This window comes from Pelophylax lessonae, assembly GCF_965119305.1.
Source record: "Pelophylax lessonae genome assembly, chromosome: 3".
In the NCBI taxonomy this organism is placed as follows: domain Eukaryota; kingdom Metazoa; phylum Chordata; class Amphibia; order Anura; family Ranidae; genus Pelophylax; species Pelophylax lessonae.
Window position 1 is genome coordinate 242,232,674 of NC_138770.1, and position 15,970 is coordinate 242,248,643.

The 15,970-nt window shown below is 46.5% G+C and overlaps 1 protein-coding gene across 1 annotated transcript in view; it reads right to left on the minus strand.

The window, feature by feature from the left end:
* DHX36 (DEAH-box helicase 36) overlaps positions 1 to 15,099 on the minus strand; it is a 181,313-nt gene extending 166,214 nt beyond the window's left edge. Inside the window, exons 1-3 of the mRNA XM_082251944.1 lie at positions 14,852 to 15,099; positions 9,497 to 9,627; positions 7,412 to 7,592 (exon numbers count right to left, since the gene is read on the minus strand). Of these exons, the coding sequence (XP_082108070.1) occupies positions 7,412 to 7,592; positions 9,497 to 9,627; positions 14,852 to 15,073 (534 nt within the window). The 5' untranslated portion in view covers positions 15,074 to 15,099. The remainder of the gene's footprint in view (positions 1 to 7,411; positions 7,593 to 9,496; positions 9,628 to 14,851) is intronic.
* Between the last annotated feature and the right edge of the window lie 871 nt (positions 15,100 to 15,970).

The following is a 15,970-nucleotide window of genomic DNA, read 5'->3' on the forward strand; positions in this document are numbered from 1 at the left end:
TAATCAGAAGAACAGCCCTCTTTTGATATAGCTGGCTGAGAGGAGTGGCAGCTCTTTCATGATGTGCCAGCATGATGGGGGACACAGGTGGCAGAACAACGGGGGACACAGGCTGCAGGACGACGGGGGACACAGGCTACGAGATGGGGACACAGTCTGCATGGTGGCTGGGGACACAGGCTGCAGGACGGCGGGGGACACAGGCTGCAGGACGGCGGGGGACACAGGCGGAGTCAGGGTGTACCAATGGAGGGGTGGGGCATAGTGGCGAATGGCGCTCAAAATTTTTTTGGGGGGGGGGGGGCGCAAACAGAAAAATGTAATAGGAATTGCTTTGCGGCAAACAACGCTGTAAAAAATTGCGTGACTTTGAGGTCGCAAAAAAGTGTGAAAGGGGCCTTCAGTAATTAAAAGGTATAGTGAGCCCCCTTTCAATGCAGAGTGACCAGCGTGCCCCCTTTCAATGCACAGTGACCAGCGTGCCCCCTTTCAATGCACAGTGACCAGCGTACATGCCCCCTTCAATGCAGAGATCAGCGTACATGCCCCCAATGCAGAGACCCGCATACATGCCCCCTTCAATGCAGTGACCAGCATACATGCCTCCAATGCAGTGACCAACATACATGCCCCCAATGCAGTGACCAACATACATGCCGCCAATGCAGAGATCAGCGTGCGTGCCCACTTAAATGCAATGAACATTGTGCCGTGCCCCCACCAATGCAGAGTTCAGCGTGTGTGCCCCCACCCCCCCCTTACCTGGAGCCCTGGAGCACGGCGGTGACGGCTTCTCTTGTCTTCAGTCCCGGACTCCCGGCAGGCGGCTTCTTCTCACTCCAGCGGCATGTCTTCTCTGGTCCTCCCGCCTCCTCCTCGGCCAATGGCATGGGGTTTGCCTTGTGGCCAATCAGGAAGCCGGTATCAGACCGGCTTCCTGATTGGCCAGGAGGAGGATCGGTGTGACATTCGCTATGGTCACACAATGGGCGGGCTCTGGGCGCACTGCTATGCGCCCCGGGACCACCCTTTGCATCACCCTATTAGAGCCTCTGGCTCTAATCAGGTGATTTAAAAAAAAAAAAAAAAAAAAAAAAAAAAAAGAAAAAGAAAAACCCATTAAGCTACCTGCGTCCGGCATGCAGATTAGGGGGCCGGACGCATGGATGGGGGGGGGGGGGGCGGCGACCCTGCACCCTGTATACACCAGCCGCCACAGGTGGGGCAGGGTGGGTGCTTGCCGAGATCTCCAAGCCACGTCACCTCTGGTCGGAGATCTCGGCAAGTTGCCTGTACTGTGCATGTGCGCCAACAAATGCCGTGCACAGAGAAGTCCTATGCAGTGCACAAAAGAGTTGGAGTTCTCGGCAGGACAATGTATGCGACTGCAGAAGTGTCCGCGGTTGGACTTTTCAGCAGGACAATCTATGCTACTGTGCAGGCACCCGCGGCTCCTGAAGCAAAAATTAAAACACAACAGTTTGGAGAGAGGGATGTGAGCATCCGCAGTCCATATTTTATTTTATTGTCTAATAAAAACCCATGAACAGTACTATCCCCCAGAGTACTATTACAAATGTGAGCATCCACAGTCCACATTTTATTTTATTGGCGAATAAAAACCTGTAAACAGTGCCATCCCCCACATTACTTCTACAAATGTGAGCGTACCCATGTGCTGTTTGAATGGGCAGAGTCGCAGGCAGGAGTTAGCTAAGCTAAGCCTGAAAGGGAATGCTGGGATTTATAGTTCCTCACCATACAAAAAATACAAAGCTGGTTCCAGATGCAGTGCGACCTCTCAGAGATATGCAGCGTTGTGTGCTTTGGATCTGTAATATTATCAGCTCACACTGATGCCATTTTTATGTTTGAACTCTTTATTGGGTTTTTGTGCAAAAACAAAAGCAATGCGTGTAAATGTAAAGTAAAGCACAACAATAAATAGCATACCAGCCTGATTCCGGACAGACACACATTTTAGAAAGAACAATTAAATTCTCATTACTAAACACACTGATGCGATGTTGAGCTGAGGGGGATCTGGTGTGCCGAGAACCTGTGGAGAGCGAATGTAGCAGGTTTTCCAGGCCTGTGGCATGATGTGGGTCTGCCATTGTTACCGGTTACCTCTCCAGCCCATGTGAGCTGCGACCCTGGGTGTGAGAGCCGAGACATTGATAACTCCAGTATCTTTGTTTTGTGGTTTTTATTTTATTTAAGGGGATGGGAGAAGGGAATGAGTGGGATACTCCTTTAGGCTCAACTAAGTACAACTTGGGACTTTATCCAGAAAATGTCTGTTAACGCTGCCTTGACGCCAGCCGACGCTGGCCAACGCTCACTGATGCTTTGTAATACACTGTAACTTGGAAGAAGTGCTAGATCCCTGACTTTGAGTCTAGTTAATCCAGGACTGTAGAATAAAGAGCTTCTGACGCTGACTGCAGAGTCACTGACTACTCCCTCCGGCCTTGCACTGGCTTGAGGTAGACTGTTGTGAAATCCTGTATGGCTGCAACTCTCAACTGACACTCTGCACAATTCAGGGCCCAATTGCAGGCGCCCCCTTTAACCTTGAACTCTTCGGGGCTCACTGACTATGTACCCCCCTCTGGTAATTCAGGGTCCTCAACCTAGGTACCCTCTTTACAGCTAGCTGACACTGGATCCCAGAACATCTTCCGGAGTGGTCCCCTCTGACTTCAGGCAGACCCCAGGGGCAATCCTCAGTACTCACGACCTGAGTAGGCTTTCCTGTGACTGGACCCCTCTCTTTCTCTCTCTCTCTCAGCTGGTTCTCGGCACACCGGATCCCCCTCAGCTCAACTCAGCACTCTCTGGATTCTCAGGCGACACCCAGAGACATCCACTTCCTCTGACAAGAGGAGAGACAGCCGCACTCTCCTTCCTGGGACTCTGCTCCCGCCAAAGACACCATGCCACGCACTTCCCCCAACCTTATACCCACTCCCAGAATCCTTTGCGGCACAATCTGCCTTCTGGGGTAGTTACAAGCTGGGATGTGTCCCCTGATTTGGCTTCCTCCACTGCCCTATGAGAAGCCTCTCACAGGAGCCAGTGGGGAGACTTCTCCTTCAGCAGGCACATCTGGAAACCATGACACCCTGACTAAAAGAAATCATGGCCCTGCTGTTAGGCAGACAAGGCCTACTATACATTTACCTAGCACCTACCTGTAGGGTGCTACATATATATGCTGCGAAAGGGTTAAAATCGCACAGGTGTGATTGGGCCCCTAGAAAATAAATCTTACAATTTTTTTATATATAATAGTGATCTTCTCTCATACATTATTGTGCATAACATCGCATCAGTGTGTTTAGTCCAGAATCAGGCTGGTATGCTATTTATTGCTGTGCTTTACTTTACATTTACATGCATTGCTTTTGTTTTTGCACAAAAACCCAATAAAGAGTTCAAACATAAAAATGGCATCAGTGAGAGCTGATATTATTACAGATCCAAAGCACACAACGCTGCATATCTCTGAGAGGTCGCACTGCATCTGGAACCAGCTTTGTATTTTTTGTATGGAGAGGAACTATAAATCCCAGCATGTACTTTCAAGCTCAGCTATGCTAAGTCCTGTGACATTTTTTGTATGGAGAGGAACTATAAATCCCAGCATTCCCTTTCAGGCTTAGCTCAGCTAACTCCTGCCTGCGACTCTGCCCATTCAAACAGCACATAGGTACACTCACATTTGTAGAAGTAATGTGGGGGATGGCACTGTTTACAGGTTTTTATTCGCCAATAAAATAAAATGTGGACTGTGGATGCTCACATTTGTAATAGTACTCTGGGGGATAGTACTGTTCATGGGTTTTTATTAGACAATAAAATAAAATATGGACTGCGGATGCTCACATCCCTCTCTCCAAACTGTTGTGTTTTAATTTTTGCTTCAGGAGCCACGGCTGCCTGCACAGTAGCATAGATTGTCCTGCTGAAAAGTCCAACCGCGGACACTTCTGCAGTCGCATACATTGTCCTGCCGAGAACTCCAACTCTTTTGTGCACTGCATAGGACTTCTCTGTGCACGGCATTTGTTGGCGCACATGCACAGAACAGGCAACTTGCCGAGATCTCCGACCAGAGGTGACGTGGCTTGGAGATCTCGGCAAGCACCCACCCTGGCGGCTGGTGTATACAGGGTGCAGGGCCGCCGCCGCCCCCCCCCCCCCCCCCCATCCATGCGTCCGGTCCCCTAATCTGCATGCAGGGCGCCGGACACATGTAGCTTAATGGGTTTTTCTTTTCTTTTTTTTTTTTTTTTTTAAATCACCTGATTAGAGCCAGAGGCTCTAATAGGGTGATGCAAAGGGTGGTCCCGGGGCGCAGAGCAGTGCGCCCAGAGCCCAGCCCATTGTGTGACAATAGCGAATGTCACACCGATCCTCCTCCTGGCCAATCAGGAAGCCGGTCTAATACCGGCTTCCTGATTGGCCGCATGGCAAACCCCATGCCATTGGCCGAGGAGGAGACGGGAGCGGGAGGACCAGAGAAGACACGCCGCCGGAGTGAGAAGAAGCCGCCCGCCGGGAGTCCGGGACTGAAGACAAGAGAAGCCGTCGCCGCCGTGCTCCAGGGCTCCAGGTAAGTGCACTGCTCTCGGGGGGGGGGGGGGGGGGGCACACACGCTGAACTCTGCATTGATGGGGGCATGGCACAATGTTCATTGCATTGAAGTGGGCACGCACGCTGATCTCTGCATTGGCGGCATGTATGCTGGTCACTGCATTGGGGGCATGTACGTTGGTCACTGCATTGGGGGCATGTACGTTGGTCACTGCATTGGGGGCATGTATGCTGGTCACTGCATTGATGTGGGCACGCCCGCTGATCTCTGCATTGGGGGCATGTATGCTGGTCACTGCATTGAAGGGGGCATGTATGCGGGTCTCTGCATTGGGGGCATGTACGCTGATCTCTACATTGAAGGGGGCATGTACACTGGTCACTACATTGAAAGGGGGCACGCTGGTTACTGTGCATTGAAAGGGGGCACGCTGGTCACTCTGCATTGAAAGGGGGCACACTATACCTTAATTACTGAAGGCCCCTTTCACACTTTTGCAACCTCAAAGTCACACAATTTTTTACAGCGTTTTTTGCCGCAAAGCAATGCCTATTACATTTTTCTGTTTGCGCCCCCCCAAAAATTTTGAGCACCAGTCGCCACTGTGCCCCACCCCTCCATTGAGTACACCCCTGACTCCGCCCTGTGTCCCCTGCCATCATGCAGACTGTGTCCCCATCTCGTAGCCTGTGTACCCCGTCATCCTGCAGCCTGTGTCCCCCGCCACCATGCAGACTGTGTCCCCATCTCGTAGCCTTTGTCCCCCATCATGCTGGCACATCATGAAAAAGCTGCCACTCCTCTCAGCCAGCTATATCAAAAGAGGGCTGTTCTTCTGATTAAATCTATATATATATATATATATATATATATATATATATATATATATATATATATATATATATATATATATATATATATATATATATATAAAATCAAAGTGTCAGGCACTGGTATTTACTTAGGTTTTTTCTTTTATCCGTCCATTTTTATAGATAGATATAAAAAGAAATAAACGGGAGGATTAAAAAAAAAAAAAACGCTATATATAGTGTTAACCATGCTGCAGATTTTTTTTTTTGTAAATTCTTATATATATATATATATTACTGGAGGGGGAGGGACGCTGGGACTTGCAGTTCTCTCTCTATATATATATATATATATATATATATATATATATAGTAAGCTCCAAATGTCTGGCACAACATCTTGCCGAAAACTCCAACTACAGCGGCTCCAAATGTCGGGCGCATGCGCAGTGTCGTTGAAACTTCTTGCCGAAAAATCCAACTCTCGTGCACAGTGTTCTCCACTGTGCACGGGCATCGACTCGCATTGCATTGGAAGCCTTATTTGAAGTCTCGTACTCGCGGCGGAAGTGACGTCATTGGTTGAAATTTTCGGCTAGTTAAAACTATCGGCAGTACACCGGTTCACACTCTCGGAGCGCACTGCTCCTTCATTACATGCGATCGGCTGTGCGGTGCGAATTCAGCCATACACTTTGTATGGCTAAATTCGCACTGCATCCGCACAAAAGTCGCACATGACCCTTTTTTTCAGCCGCATCAGGATCGGATCGCACAGTGGTTCACACTTGTGCGATCCGATCCTGTGCGAACTGTAAAGATTGCACTGCGATATGCGATCAAATTGGGGGTGTTGTTAACATTTAATTGACACCCCCAGCGTATCGCATACGGCAGTGTTTGCGCTGCGGGAACAGGCTGCAAATTCGCAGCCTACCCACATCGCATAAGTGTGACCCGGCACTAATGCAGCTATTTTTCTTTTTTAAGAAAAGCTCACTTTAAAGTGATTTTAAAGTGACTTGAAAAAAAATATATATAAAAATTGCCAGGACCAGAGATCCCAGCAAGGAACTAGCTATTTACCCCGGACTAGGCAGAAAAAAAAAAACTAAGTACTTATAGCAGAGAGAGGGAGTATACCCCCTGGGACTGCCCATAGTCATAGCCAGACATTTTATTTGCCTGGTGTCCTACTCCTGTAGGGGGCAGTATAACCCAATGGTTAAGAAGACCAGGAGCTGTGTCTGTCAAAGAACGAAAGAGAAATTTATGATTTTTACATGTAGGAAAGAAGGGTCACAACTGCCTTGGGTGGAAAGTGGTTAAATAAATATACCTGGACAGGACAGAAGATAGGAAAACATTTGTATTTCTGTTTGTACAGCTATTGAAGCTTTTCTATTTCTAGTAGAATAGAGGGCCCCTATCAGCTATTTCTTGCCATCCATTGCAGATTCTCTCTCACTGCCTGTCAAGTTAAACCGCTGTTACTGGGAGAGTAAATTAGATAAAACCTCTCCAACAGAGCCAAGTCCTGGATAGCAGTTAAAAAGGAGGAGGTGGAGGAGAGAGGAGAGAACTGAGGAGTCACGTAAGTGCCAGGAGGTGTTCTCAGAAAAGGTATAATCGCCATTTTTTTTATATATCTCACAGGCACACATAGCATTATATAGCAGAGGGGATGGCATGATCATAGTATAGATATGAGAGCAGCAGGAGGGGAGGATCATGGAGAGAACAGAGCTGACAGACGGGGAGGAGCAAGGAGGACACAGGAGAGCTGCGGATGATGCACTGCATATTGTCCAGTAATATCACTGGGTTTTCTGGCTTTCAATCCACAGACAGAGCATTAGGCTGCACTTTTTCATAAATGTCAAATATCTAGTTTACAAACAAGTACACAATTCCTTGTCCAGTGGTGAATAATGATAGCCATTTCATTTAATGCATATATTTTATGAAGGATATAAAGGCTCTAAAATGAATCACCTGCATTTCAGCGTATGTGGGATTTGTTTTTTTCCTCTGCAGCTCTTCTTTAAGTTGTTGGTCCAAGGCTGTATTTCCCCTATAGCACTCAGTAACGCATGCATATTCACTGTCATCATCATCATCCCAAGCATCTTTTTCTTTAAATGCAGTCTCTCCAAGTTGAGATGGGGTACTGTTTCTGAAAAATATAATATTATATAATAATTATATAACAAATGAATGGAGCGACACAAAGTGATGTAATATTCATCAGCCAGACACTCTGGAGATTTTTAAAATAGACAAACTTTACAGGTGACCAATTAAGAGTAATGAATTCATTTCTGCAGTTTTTGCCTAAAAGACATACACAAACTTTTACACGATAAAGAAAATGGTCCTATAAACTTATAAAGTGAACAGGGATTGATTTAAAGACTCGCACAAGAATCTGGGAGCACAAGGTGCCTGCACTTCAGTACTGTTGTTACATTTCTAGGTTAAGTTCACATTAAAGATGACCGATTTCATTTGCACTTAAAGTGTTTGTTACCCCAACATTTCATATTCCTGAAATGCGTCTGCTATCCCATGTACTTGTAGGAGAAAGTATCCTGTTCTCTTTCTATGGCTTTCTTTATGTGAAATCCCTGGTGTTCATTCCAGTCTCTCCATTTCCTATTAAAACTGACCACACCAAGCAGGATAGCTTATCTTGGTCAGTTTTCTAGCTGTGCTGGGAACTTGGCCTACCCTCCTCCAATAATCAAACTTGTCCTGACATGCCTCCCCTGCACAGAAATTCACTGCAAAGCTCAGTATACTGTTGCTGCTCCTCCCCCTAGCTTTTATGCAGCTGATAACAGAGGGAATGTGATCACTTACAAAAAAGGGGGGGGGGGGGAGTATTGATAATGCTTTTTAATATCTATACACTATATGTAAAGTTCACATATTGCAAATAGCAAAGATGTTGAAGGAAATCCCCGCACCAACTGTTGTGAGAAGAGCGCACACGTCACAACTGTGGGAAAGAGGGGCAATCCTGCTTACAGAATTATGTTGACCCCCAGATTATAGGGAGGTCAATAGCTGCATATAAGAAGCCAGGACTTGATGGATCCACAACTAAGCCAGGCACACACAGCATCCTCCACTGCAGTATCTAGAACCAGGTACACTCCACACTCATAGCATTGTGAACTTCCACTCATGAAGCAGCGTATGGGACCATGAGAAACAAGCTTCAAAGATATAAAATGCTACATTGGTGTAATAGTTCTAAAAAGGCTAGACGCACTAATTTATTGTAACAAAACTACACTCACATTGAATAAATACCATCACAAGATGGCTGTGGCATATAGTGTGCTTACGTCATGTCGTTGTAGTCGTTTTACGCGTTTCATCACATTAAAACGTCTTCAGAGGCGTGCCTGGCTTAGTTGTGGATCCATCAAGTCCTGTCTTCTTATATGCAGTTATTGACCTCTATAATCTGAGGGTCAACATCGTTTGGTAAGCAGGATTGCCCTTCTTTCCCACAGTTGTGACGTGTGCGCTCTTCTCACAACAGTTGGTGCGGGGATTTCCTTCAACATCTTTGCTATTTGCAATGTGGGGACTTTACATAAAGTGTTTAACAGGACTTTGTTGGCGCTGCAACCATTGTTTTTCATTTGTATTCGGGGTGTACGATTAAGCCTGTTGGTGCTGGCTGGCAACTTTAATTTTTCAACCAAGCGCAGATATATTTTGTTTTTTATAATATCTATATACAAATATTTTTCCTTTCATTTCTATTTTAAACTGAATAGAATGTTTTACAAAGTGATCGTTTACAATTACTTTAAAGTGGACCCTGATGCCCACTGCAGCAAAAAAAAAAAAAAAAAGCAGAAAGAAACCTTTTTGGGTGGTACCCCCTTCCCCTTCCTTAATCCTCACCTAGTCAAGGATGACGTTGCTTCAGCCCCATCCCTCTTGCCTGTGGCCTCATCCTCATCAGAAAACATCACACTCTTAGAAAATATCCATGAGCAACAACAGAGTCTAAGTACATAGCGATTAATATTTTGGCCTGTCTCTTAAAATAAAGTTTACCTTTCATTTTCAGTGGCCCACCATGAGTCTTCAGAGAGAGTTGGCTTCACATCATTATTTTGCGCCTGCACAGTGCTTAGAAGCCGTGTGATCTGTAGTTCTCTGGATTCATCCATGCGCACAACAGCTCTCTATAAAAAAAATGTAAAAAAATGTTAGATTCTGTTATAATGAAGATTACTTGTTGAAAAAAATTGCGATCTCGATTCATTCCCCCCTCACGATCTTAAAATGGCACTTCCTCGATTTTTAAAGAGCTGTTCTCTGCTCACTCACAGCTGTCAAAAAAAAAAAAAAAAAAAAGAGCCTTAGCCCCCGTTCACACTGGGGCGACCTGTGAGGCAACCTGGTCGCCTCACAGGTCGCCGTAGGTCGCCTTCCATAGAGAAGTTGCGGACCCGTTCTAATAGGAGCGACACAAGTCGCTCCGACTTAGAAAAAGGGTCAGGAGCTTCTTTGGGGCGACCCGGAGCAACCTGCATAGACTTCAATGTTATGAAGTCCGTGCCGGCCGCTCCGAGGTCGCGGGGCGAGCAGTGCGCCGCGACCTATGAGGTCGCCCGGCAAAGTCGGGTCGCTGCAACGTGAACGGGGCCTCAGGCAAATGTTTATCAACATTGTGAAGTCTGCTAGATAACTATAAACACAATCTTTTACAATGTATCATTTTTTTCAGAGGGAACCCAGCCGTGCACACCACAATCCCGTCTCCGGCAGGGCAGGTCCAGACTGGCCATTGGCAGAGCTGCATGTCTGAGGCTGCTCACACCAGGCACTGGGATGTTGGCATCCATGCTGTCCGCCGGCAGCCTGGCACATATGCGAACATGATTGACAAGTCCAACAAGCTGCTGCTGTTGATTATCTTGCAGTATGTGTGTCTGGGCGCCCGTACTGGGTCTGGGCAAGGCTGGCCAGAAGATGTGCACCTGTCACCGGCCCGGCAAAGAGGAGATCTGGGCCGATTGGAGCTGCGGGCTGCACACTGACTGGACAGAGCGGACCATCTGTCTGCCTGTTGCGGTGGACAACAAGAGGTTCAGGGACTGTGGCATATACAGGGGCATCACCTCTCTGTAAAATATAGCATTGGGCAGGTGGTCTACAAGAGAGACCAGAAAAGGTTACAGAGAGGTTCTCAGTATCTGCCCTGAAGATCAGGCATGTCCAGCCTGCGGCCCGGAAGGCAGGCATGCGGCCCATCGGCCGCAGAACTCAAGATAGTCTCCAGCCTTTGGCCGTCGGCTCACAGACAGCAAGTGCCGTGCGATCTCCCGGCTGCTGCGGGAGACATAGGATGTTTGCAGTCAGTGACAGAGCCGCTGCTTGCTATATAGTTCTGGCTTGGTCACAGGCTGAGCGATATGAAATACAGTCAGCCTGTGACAGGAGCCATACAGGAAGCAGTGGCTCTGCTCTCTACTGCAGCCGCTGATTCCTCCAGCAGTACCCAACGTCATGACCAGCAGTCTGCAAAAGAAGTAGAAAAGATATGTGCATTAGCATGTGTAAATTGTTGCAATATGTTTTTTAATAAATAGTTGTGTTTTGTCATAATATGTCATGTCCTTGTTCATACATCTATGAATAAGGAAATTACATTTTCTGGCTGCCTAAGTCATATGTGCTAAGGGTGCAACTATCCCCCAGCACATAACTGTAAATATCCCAGCATGTGCAGTGTTTCTGACTCCTCACACCATGACCACTTCAAATCACTAAAGTGGTCATGGTGATTAGAGTGTTCCCTTAATATCTCTCAGAAGTAAACCTCTGTATACTGATTCCATTTCATTTGATCATCCTCTAGTTGTGTTAAATTAGTGCGGGGAGGGGTGCGGCGGTGCAGGAAGGGCGCAGTGGCGTTTTATTACTTATATACCTTAACCAAAAGGTTGGACACCCGTGCTGTAGATAAAAACAAACTGTGCTTTATGAACACTATTACATTACGTCCTTCTCCTCCATAGCAGAGTTCCCCAGTCTTCCTTGTTTCTAGGAAAATCCTGAACCTTTACAGTGTTGACAGATAGACCATGATCTGCCCAGTCCTGAAAGAAATCCAACATAGATGGAATGTCTGGGGGACCATGTGTATGGTCTGACAACCATGAATTGAATCTGGTGACCAGTTTACAGCAGCTAACCAAAGGCTGAGAACCCCTGCGATCTTAGGAGCTCCTCTTCAGAAGCCACACAGCCAGATTCAGAGACCGCACCCAAGGATGAAGTACTGGCCCCCGCTAAATCAAATCTTAGAAGTTTTCGAGAGGAGTGCATCAAGCTTAGGAACCTTATTCCAAGGCTGCGATGTATCCTGGGAAGAAGGAAACTTCCTTTTTAAACTGCTTGAGAAAAACTGTTTTCTTTCAGGGTTCTCCCACTCAAAATTGATTGTGTCCAAAAGGGAACTATGCATCGGGAAGACTCTTGGCTTCTTGGTGTGCAAACCCTGATACATTAGGTCATGTTTGGAAGAGTGTACATTTTCCATTTCAAGGGTATTGTAGATTGTCTTTAAAAGATCATCTACGTCGTCTAGCGTCAATTTCTACATTCACCCCCTGGAGGATTCACCTACCTCCCTCGCTAATACTTCCTCTGACCCCGAATCAGACCTTGAAGAAACATGGGACCCAAGATCCTCACTAGGATAGGCAAGTGTGAACCGGGACTAAATGAATAACTAAAAATGCCCAATTAGAGAAAGGCTGGGTTCTCACTGCTGTGCGGAGCGGCTCACAGCAGGGGTCCGGTGTGTCCTTGTTCTCCGTTTCAGGCACAAATTTTCGGCTGGATTCGGACCTGAAACAGACCAGAAGATGCAGAGGACTCTTCTGCAAAGCACGCCGCACCAGTCCCTGAGCTGTGTGAACTGGCTCCATTGAGAGCTGGTCAGTCTCCTGACATGCAAATTGGATTTCGGGAAATCCACAGTGTGAACCCAGCCTTAACCACTTAAGCCCCGGAAGATTTTACCCCCTTCCTGACCAGGGGGTTTTTTGCGATTTTTTACTGTGTGACTTTAATGGACAATTGCGCGGTCGTGCGACCATGTACCTAAACGAATTTCACGTCCTTTTTTCCCCACAAACAGAGCTTTCTTTTGGTGGTATTTGATCACCTGTGCGATTTTTTGATCATGCGCTATAAACAAAAAAAGAGCGTAAATTTTGCAAAAATAACAATATTTTTCACTTTTTTTTATATGAAATTCCCCTTAAAAAAAAAATGTAAAAATCAAAATTTTTTAATATTTTCGGCCAATTTGTTTTATGCTACATACGTTTGGTAAAAAAAAAAAAAATAATCGCAAAAAGCGTATTTTGATTGGTTTGCGCAAAAGTTATCGCGTTTACTAACAAAGGGAAAGATTTTTGTCATTTTTGGTGTTTTTTTTTTAACCACTTGCCGACTGCCTAACGCCGATCTACGTCGGCAGTCAGCCCCTCACAGGCAAAGTGACGTAGGGCTACGTCACTAGCTTGTGAGGGTCTAGGGAGCGAGCGCGCGCCCCCGGAGGCGTGGTCACGGACCCCCCCGCGCGTGTGACCAGCGGACCCGATGTCCGCCGGTCACTCGGCGATCGGCGGGGGAGAGGGAGAATGTCAGGCAGCTTGTGTAAACAAGCCACCTGTCATTCTCCTTGCTGTTAGGATACTGATCACTCGGATCTAGTATGTAGATCCGTTGATCAGTGTCCATACAGCTCAAGCCCCAGCCAATCACAGTAGAAAGCACGCCCCTAGGGATACACACAGCCCCTCCCTCCCAAATAAAGTTAACCCCTTCACTACCAGTGTATTTTTACAGTAACAGTGCATATACATAGCACTGATTACTGTAGAAATGTCACTGGTAACCCCAAAAGTGTCAAAAATGTCAGTCAAGGGTCCGATCTGTCCGCCCCAATGTCGCAGTACCGCAAAAAAAAAAAAAACAAAAAAAAATCGCAGATCGCCGCCATTACACGTTAAAAAAAAAAACAACAAAAATGACAGAAATCTTTCCCTTTGTTAGTAAACGCGATAACTTTTGCGCAAACCAATCAAAATACGCTTTTTGCGATTTTTTTTACCAAACATAGGTAGCATAAAACAAATTGGCCGAAAAAGTAAAAAAATTTTGATTTTTAAATTTTTTTTTTGGGGAATTTCATATAAAAAAATGTGAAAAATATTGTTATTTTTGCAAAATTGACGCTCTTTTTTTGTTTATAGCGCGTGATCAAAAAATCGCACAGGTGATCAAATACCACCAAAAGAAAGCTCTGTTTGTGGGAAAAAAAGGACGCCAAATTCGTTTAGGTACATCGTCGCACGACCGCGCAATTGTCCGTTAAAGTCACGCAGTGCCGAATCGCAAAATACCCCCTGGTCGGAATGGGGGTAAAATCTTCCGGGGCTTAAGTGGTTAACGAGTAATGGCGGCGAACTGCGATTTTTTTTTCGGTACTGCGACATTGCAGCGGACAGATCGGACCCTTGACTGACATTTTTGATACTTTTAGGGGTACCAGTGACATTACTGCAGTAATCAGTGCTAAACATATGCACTGTTACTGTAAAAATGACACTGGCAGGGAAGGGGTTAACTGTATTGGAGAGGGAGGGGTTAAGTGTGTCCTAGGGGCGTATTTCTAACTGTAGTGGGACAGGTCTCCTAGTGTAAAAACAGAGATCAACGGTTCTACATAGTAGAACCGTCTGATCTCCATTTTTACACAGGGGAGAATGACAGGCGGCTTGTTTACATAAGCCGCCCGCCTTTCTCCCGCTCTACCGACGATCGTAGTGTGACCGGCGGACATCGGGTCCGCCGGTCACACGCCCGCACTCCTCTGTGAACGAGCCTCGGTGGGCGCGCGCTCGCCCGCTATTGGCTCAAAACCCGGTGACAGCGACGTAGACCTGGCCGGGGCTGACTGCCGCAGTAAATATACTGTGCGCAGTCGGCAAGTGGTTAAAGGAGAAGTTCACCATTTTAAGATTTTTTTAATAAATGCACATCTTTTTTTCAGGTAAAAACATAATGTGCATTTAGAATAGAGGGGACATCTTCCAATTGGGATGACTAGCTGGATTTCCCTCACTTTGGAGGGATTTCATCTCACTTCCTGTTGTAGCTATTGGGCAGGAAGTGAAGAAAAATCTCTCCAATGGGAACACAGATGGCAAAAATGTAATTGTGTAGAGTTGTGGCTCGGTTTCTAAACAAAGCTGTGATCATCATATAGGTACACCAGTCCCCGAGCTGTGTGAACTGGCTCCATTGAGAGAGTCTTCAGACGATGAGGTGTGATCTGGACGTGTTATCATTCCAGATGGGGGGGAGGGGGCTATCCAGAGGACCCACCTCCATTCTCTCCTTCTCCTTGTTCCTAGGCCCCTGTCTCCGGGCATACCACATGCCGATCTCCCTTCCCCTCAGGTGCGGCGGTGGTCTCTCTCTGGCACCCCCGCTACTTTCTCTAGATGAGCCGCCTTCATAGTGGGATGAGCTGTCCCGATCCCGATCACGGCCACCTCGGCCTCTGCCTCTGCTCCGGTCCCATCCTCGGCGCTGTTCGTAGCTCATTGCCGTTCAGCCACCGCCAGGCGAACGTTTACCGGTGTTCTGTCAGAATACCACTATCTATCGGGTTCTGCTACCGGAAGTGACGTACGGACTAGAACTATTTACTGCGCATGTGACATGCGTTCCAACACGGGCGCTGTGCGTTCCACACTGTAAGCAGTAAATGACCCGCTGCGGCCACCGTAGACTACCTACAGAGGTAGCGCGAGATTCGGAACTGGCTTTGAGGAGAAAACCACTATTAAGTCTCGTATGAACAGGGAGCGGTAGAAACCATTTTGTGGTAGACCAGGCTCGTTCATTTACTGGAATAGGCCCCGACAATATGGCTTTACAAAACGAGGACAGGAAACTCTGCAGTGTGTCTCGTCACGTGTTCGTGAGATCAGGGATGTTCCAGAAGTGTCCTTGGTAAAGGAGGCGGACATGATATTGGTTGGCATAGTTTGGAGTCTAAACTGGTAAACGGCAGTATTTCTTTTTCTGTTAACATAGTGCCCCAAAGCAAAGCGATAGAGCGAGAGTGAAAATAAAACAGCCAATAAAGAAATATTGTAAAAATAAAAATCTAGCTGATTGAAATGCGAACTGTTATAGCGCCCTCTGTTGGGTTCTATTGACTTCTCCATCATTCTCCATAGAACGTTTTTTATGTCACACAGTATTTGCTCAACAGTTTTTTTTAAAAGCATTTTTATGGGGAAAAAAAACACTATCATGAACTAAAAAAAAAAAAAACTCTAAAGTTAGCCCATTTTTTTGTATAATGTGACGATGTTACGTCGCGTTAATAGATAGATACCTAACGTCACTCTTTAAAATTGCGTCTGCCCATGAAATGGCAGCAAACTATGGCGCTTAAAATTCTCCATAGGGGACACTTTAAACGCCTTTACA